The sequence below is a fragment of the Oryctolagus cuniculus genome, chromosome 6 (genome assembly GCF_051225735.1).
Source record: "Oryctolagus cuniculus isolate XC-2025 breed Fujian yellow rabbit chromosome 6, ASM5122573v1, whole genome shotgun sequence".
Lineage (NCBI taxonomy): Eukaryota > Metazoa > Chordata > Mammalia > Lagomorpha > Leporidae > Oryctolagus > Oryctolagus cuniculus.
In genome coordinates, this window is record NC_142872.1 from 3109701 (window position 1) to 3115860 (window position 6160).

Here is a 6160-nt window from a genome sequence, read left to right on the forward strand (position 1 = left end):
CCTTGCCGCTAGGGCGCCCGGCTCCGAGGCACTTCCGGGTCCCCTCTAGGCGCCGCGGAGGTCCGGCCGTCTCGGTGGTCGCGCGGGCCGGGGCGTGGCCCGGGGGAGGCGTGGCCGGAGGCGGGCCGAGGCGCCGCGAGCGCTCTTGTGCCGGACGTTGCGCGGCCGCGACGCCTGGTGCCAGCGATGGCTGCGCGTCTCTCCCTGGCCGGAGCGGGCAGGCGTCGGGCCGCTTGCGCCGCAAGCGAGGCCCTGGCCTGAGTGCGGGAGCAGCGGCGTCTGGCGCTGCGCTTTCTCGGCGGCGCCCAGCGTCCGCCCTTGTGGCGGCGCACGGACGGTGAGGACAATGGGCCTGCTAGCACCGAGCTCCGGGGCCGCTAGGGGGCGCTCCCGGGGTGAGGCCGCGGCTGGCGGAGTAAGGGGCGGGGCGGGGCGGGGCGGGGCAGGGGCGGGGCAGGGGCGGGTCCAGCCTTGGCGGGATGGACATTGGGCAGTCAAGGTGGGTGGGCGTGGCCGGGCTCAGCTCAAGATGTGGGCGGGGCCTGGCTGGAGAGGAATAGCTGGGGGGTGTGGCTACGGAGAACGCAGGCGGGGCGGGGCCTGACCGAGGAGGTGGGTGCTGTAGGCGGGCCTGAACACGGGGAGCGGGGTTGTGGGGCGGGGCCTGGCTACGGAGAGCGGGGCGTCCGGCCTTCTGCTGCCTCCCCTCTTTGGCATCCCTGGGACTCTGTTTCCTGTTTTTCTTTTGATACAAGATGGGCAGTAGGCAGGCTACCCGTGTTCCACACTGGCCTCTCCTGAGCCGGTTTGCATCTGGCGTTGAAGGATTTACATTTATAAGTTACTTTTTAAAAATAATTTTCATCTTGAAATAATTTTATAAAGTTGCAAGTCTAGTGCAAAGAATTCCCCAGCTGCGGTTCACGCGGGTCGCAGGTTGCTTCGTCATCTCGGGGCCTGCTGGAGCTGGTCTGCCAGTCGGCCGTGCTGTTGGTGGCCCAGCATCTGTGCCCAGCAGGCCCTGCCCTCTCCCCAAGGGCCTGAGCATAGCATAGCCCCGAGTAGGGTGCTTTCTCCTTGCCGGGGTCCTGGTCAGGTGTGAGCGTCCTCTGGGCCCCCTGGCCTCTCAGGTGCTGGCTCTGGGTTGCTCCCTGGGTGATCTGTGTGTGACTCCAGCCGGGCTTCTCGGTGGCCCAGGCCCATGGAGCCCGAGCTCAGCCTGCAGCCGGCCTCCGTTGTCTCATTGATTCTGCCCGCGTGCTCCTGGCCTGGCCTTCCATCTGCACACTGTGCTGCCTGTCAGAGGAGCTTGCTGAAGGTATGGACCTGGCAGTCACGCTCTTAGGATAAACACAGGGTCCCTGATGGAGCCTGGGGTCCCCGATGGAACCTGGGGGCCTGGATGGAGCCTGGGGTCCCCGATGGAGCCTGGGGTGCCCAATGGAGCCTGGGGGCCTGGATGGAGCCTGGGGTCCCCGATGGAGCCTGGGGTGCCCGATGGAGCCTGGGGTGCCCGATGGAGCTTGGGGTGCCTGATGGAGCCTGGGGTCCCCGATGGAGCCTCGGGGCCCTGGATGGAGCCTGGGGGCCCGGATGGAGCCTGGGGTCCCCGATGGAGCCTCGGGGCCCTGGATGGAGTCTCGGGGCCCTGGATGGAGCCTGGGGTCCCTGATGGAGCCTGGGGGCCTGGATGGAGCCTGGGGGTCTCCGATGGAGCCTCGGGGCCCTGGATGGAGTCTCGGGGCCCTGGATGGAAGCCTCGGGGCCCTGCCAGCTGCTCCAGACTTCTTTGTCCCTCGGGTTCCTCCTGTGGCCCGGCCGGCTTAGCCATCTCTTCCTGTGCTGTTCATCCTCTCTGGGGTGCTGTCCCCCCCCACACTCAGGCATTGTTCTTCCTGTGGCCCTGCCCAGTCGTCCCCTCCTCGGGGAACTGCCCTGCCCTCCCTCGCTGTGCAGATCTGGCCTTGCTGCCACCCCTTAGGAGCCCAAGAGCACACAGGCACCTGCGGCCGGGGCCCCACCTGGTGGCTGATGGGAGGGGTCCTCAGGGCTGCTGCACGGTGGCTCAGGGCCCCTGCCCGCGACGGCTCAGACGGCAGCTGACCTCCTGGAGTGACCGAGGGTAGAGACCGAGCAGCTTAGGAGCCCCAGTCCTGGGCGTCTGCTCCCACCACTGGGCCGCACTGTCTGTCAGCAGTGAGCGGGGCGGCCTGCTCGGGAGGAGGGCGCAGGGCTGTAAGCACCAGCGGGTGGGGGTGTCTCTGGGCTCTGTCTTAGAGACCAGCTCTGCGGAGCTGTTGGACGTTCGATGAAGTTAGGTGTAGAGTTAAGTTGCGGTATTTCCTTCAAGAAGGACTCCCCTGTTCTGGGGTCATGTACATATTTTATTTTTGCATTTTCATAATTAGTTCTTTACAAGTTTAGGATTTCGTTGTAACAGAGCAGCCGCACATGACTGTTTACCACAGAGCTGATGACGCTCGTCTAGAATGGGAAGCTCACTGTCACGTGTCGGACGTGGTGGCGTCACGGCTTCCTGCCCTCGCAGGGAGCTCCACGGGCAGCGCTGATCTGGAACAGCCGTCGTCACCCAGGGCCGACTTTGTCTCCCGGGGCATCTGGCGACGTCTGGGAAAGCGTTTGGAATTGGCAGCTAGGCGGCCGTGTTGCGGCGGCCATTCCGTGGTGCCCAGGACCGGACACGGACACGGCAGACGCCCCGGCGGTGCCGACTGCGAGAAGGTGCCCAGGTATGTTGTCTGAGGCGCCGGCGAGGACCGGGAGCTGCTTCCTGTGTCTGCCCAGCCCCTCCCTCTGGCGGTGGGGCCCTGAGGCTCCTGTGCTCGTCCGTGAGTGGTGGGCAAGACCCCGCTGTGCCGTTGGTGGAGACGTGAGCTTTGAAGTGGACTTTCACTGTCTTACAGATGCGTGGACTCTGGGCAGGGCAGCCTCGTCTTCCAAGTTCACCATGGCCTCAGCCTCGAGGTAGGAGTGTGCCTGGGACGTTGTTAGCCCCTGGTTCTCGTCTCACTAAACCGCTGGTGTCCACGGGGCTTAATAAAGGAGGCAGGCGGGGGTGGGGGAGGGAGAGGGAGTGACAGAAGGCGAGGCTGATGGGAGTGCGGCACCCATGTGTCCACAGACGTGAGAACATGGTGGACACAGCAGGTTTCCATGGCCAGGGTTGGGACAGCCACGTGCAGACAGGGTTGACAGTCTGGGGAGAGCGGGGGCTGGGACGTTAGGGCTGCAAAAGCCCTGGTCTGTGGGCCCGAATCCGCCCCGTGAAGCCGAGGAGGCTGGGCCGGGAAGGTGTGAAGACGGCTCCTGGGCCCACAGAAAGGCTCTCGGCTCTCCCCTCCCCTGCTGGCCACCACAGCTCAGGTGGGCGCATCGCTGCGTCCCTGAGGTCAGCCCCGGGGATGGCGGAGTCAGCGTTGGGAGGGGAGGCTGGAGTGGGTCAGCACTTCTGGTGCGCTGCAAGGTTCACGCCAGGGCTGGAGGGGCCCATTGAGGGCCCAGGCGGGGGACAGCAGTGGGCGCTGCTCTGGTGACTGGCGTCCCGCGGCCGTCACCGTTCTCCGGGCTGATGACTGACAGCAGCCCCCAGGTTCAGCGCCAATTTGTAAAGCAGGAAAGGAAGCAGATGCCTGCTTAGATGGCCTCCGCCTCCAAAGCCTGCCCTGTTCAGCCCCGCGCCGGGCCTGGTGCCGGGCCTGGTGCTGCCAGGCCTGTGAGGCTGCCGCTGGACGCAGCCCTGGCTCTGGGAATGGCCCTCCTGACCCTTCCTGTTGCTGCAGAGGTGTCACTTCTGGGAGCGGGGCCCGCCGCAGGGCGAGGGCCGCTAAGCTGCTGGAGGTGCTGAGCGCCCTGGAGGAGGAGGAGTCTGGCCCCGACAGGGAGGAGATTTTCATCGCCCCACCCGACAACGCCTCAGGGGACTTCACAGACGAGGACTCGGGGGACGAGGACGGCCGGCCAGGGGCTCAGCTGCCGGGCAGCGTGCTGCACGCCTCTGTGGTGTCCGACCACTCTGGCAGCAGCGAGGAGGACGGAGCCCCAGAGCTGCAGCCGGCCGGCGAGAGGCAGAAGGCGGGGGCGGAGCCGCAGCGCGTGTGGACCAAGAGAGACATCCGGCCGGACTTCGGCAGCTGGCCGGCCTCGGATCCTCACATGGAGGACCTCAAAAGCCAGGAGCTGAGTCCTGTGGGCCTCTTTGAGTTGTTCTTTGACGAAGGAACCATTAACTTCATTGTCGACGAAACCAATCGTTACGCCTGGCAGAAGAACGTGAACCTGGGCGTCACGGCCCAAGAGCTGAAGTGTATTTTGGGCATCTTGATCCTGAGCGGCTACGTCTCCTATCCGAGGAGAAGGATGTTTTGGGAAACCTCTCCCGACTCGCATCACCATCTCGTGGCTGATGCCATCAGGAGGGACAGGTTCGAGCTGGTTTTCTCCTACCTGCACTTTGCAGATAACAGCGAGCTGGACGAGAGCGATAGGTTTGCCAAGGTCAGGCCCCTCATCGTCCGCATGAACGGCAACTTCCAGAAGCACGCGCCCCTGGAGGAGTTCTACAGCTTCGGGGAGTCCATGTGCGAGTACTTCGGGCACCGCGGGTCCAAGCGGCTGCGCTCCGGGAAGCCCGTGCGCCTCGGCTACAAGATCTGGTGCGGCACGACCAGCCGGGGCTACCTGGTGTGGTTCGAGCCCTCGCAGGGCACGCTGTTCACAAAGCCGGGCAGGGGCCTGGACCTCAGCGGCAGCATGGTCATCAAGTTTGTGGACGCGCTGCAGGAGCGCGGCTTTCTGCCCTACCACATATTGTTTGACAAGGTCTTTACAAGTGTCAAACTGATGTCCATTTTGAGGAGAAAGGGAGTGAAGGCCACAGGAACCGTGCGTGAGTACAGGACTGAGCAGTGCCCCCTCAAAGACCCCAAAGAACTGAAGAAAATGAAGCGGGGTTCATTCGATTACAAAGTCGACGAGAGCGAGGAGATCATCATGTGCCGCTGGCACGACAGCCGCGTGGTCAACATTTGCTCCAACGCCGTGGGCATAGAGCCAGTGAGGCTGACCAGCCGGCACGCGGGGGCGGCCAAGACGCGGACGCAGGTGCACCAGCCGTTGCTGGTGAAGCTGTACCAGGAGAAGGTGGGAGGCGTCGGCCGGATGGACCAGAACATCGCCAAGTATAAGGTGAAGATCCGCGGCATGAAGTGGTACTCAAGCTTCATTGGCTACGTCATCGATGCCGCCCTCAACAACGCGTGGCAGCTGCACAGGATCTGCTGCCAGGACGCCCAGGTGGACCTCCTGGCCTTCCGGAGATACGTGGCCTGCGTGTACCTGGAGAGCAATGCGGACACGTCCTCGCAGGGCAGGCGCAGCAGGCGGCTGGAGACGGAGAGCCGCTTCGATATGATCGGGCACTGGATCATCCACCAGGACAAGAGGACCCGGTGCGCCCTCTGCCACTCCCAGACCAACACCCGCTGTGAGAAATGCCAGAAGGGTGTCCATGCCAAGTGCTTCCGGGAGTACCACATTCGGTGACGCCTTGGCCTGCTTGTTGGACTTTGTGGTCATGGCGAGATACTTGCAGCATTTCTGTGCACCACTTGCAGCACTTCTGACCCAGTTGTGTCGAGAAAAGACCCGAATCCCTGCTGACTGGGTTTTGTATTTCCTCCTACCCTGTAAACAGTGCTGTGTTTTACTGTGTTCTATCATGATGCATGATGTCATTAATATTTACATTAATACTCCTAAGTGTTAGCAAATCTGTGTTTTGTACTGTTATTTATTTAAACTTATTCAAGTAAAAGTCTTGCTTTGGGATGTATTTGAGTTCCCAGTGAAGATTATCAAAGAAAAATTTGCATGAACAATAAAAATCTTTTACCATTGTATGTCATGATTTAACAATTTTTTCAAAAGATTCATTTATTTGTTTTTTTTTTAATTTTATTTATTTGAAAGACATGAGTTACAGAGAGAAGTAGAGACAGAGACAGAGAGAGAGAGAGAGAGAGAGAGGGAGGTCTTCCATCTGCTGGTTCACTCCCCAAATGGCCATGATGGCTGGAGCTGAGCTGATCTCAATCCAGGAGCCAGGAACTTCTTCCACATCTCCCACATAGGTGCAGGGGCC

At 62.1% G+C, this 6160-nt stretch overlaps 1 protein-coding gene across 5 annotated transcripts; it reads left to right on the top strand.

The window, feature by feature from the left end:
* Positions 1-103: 103 nt before the first annotated feature.
* PGBD2 (piggyBac transposable element derived 2) lies at positions 104-5918 on the top strand. Of its 5 annotated transcripts, XM_070075965.2 has the most exons (5): positions 128-337; positions 1131-1318; positions 2441-2750; positions 2925-2985; positions 3801-5918. In XM_070075965.2, the coding sequence occupies exons 4-5, from the start codon at positions 2969-2971 to the stop codon at positions 5560-5562; spliced, it is 1779 nt and encodes a 592-aa protein (XP_069932066.2). In that variant the 5' UTR covers positions 128-337; positions 1131-1318; positions 2441-2750; positions 2925-2968; the 3' UTR covers positions 5563-5918. The 5 variants fall into 5 exon arrangements, with proteins under 5 accessions (XP_008250668.4, XP_017195325.4, XP_069932066.2 ...); XM_008252446.5 differs by lacking the exon at positions 1131-1318 and having other exon boundaries at positions 104-337; XM_017339836.4 differs by lacking the exon at positions 1131-1318 and having other exon boundaries at positions 119-337; positions 2549-2750.
* The last annotated feature ends 242 nt before the right edge of the window (positions 5919-6160 follow it).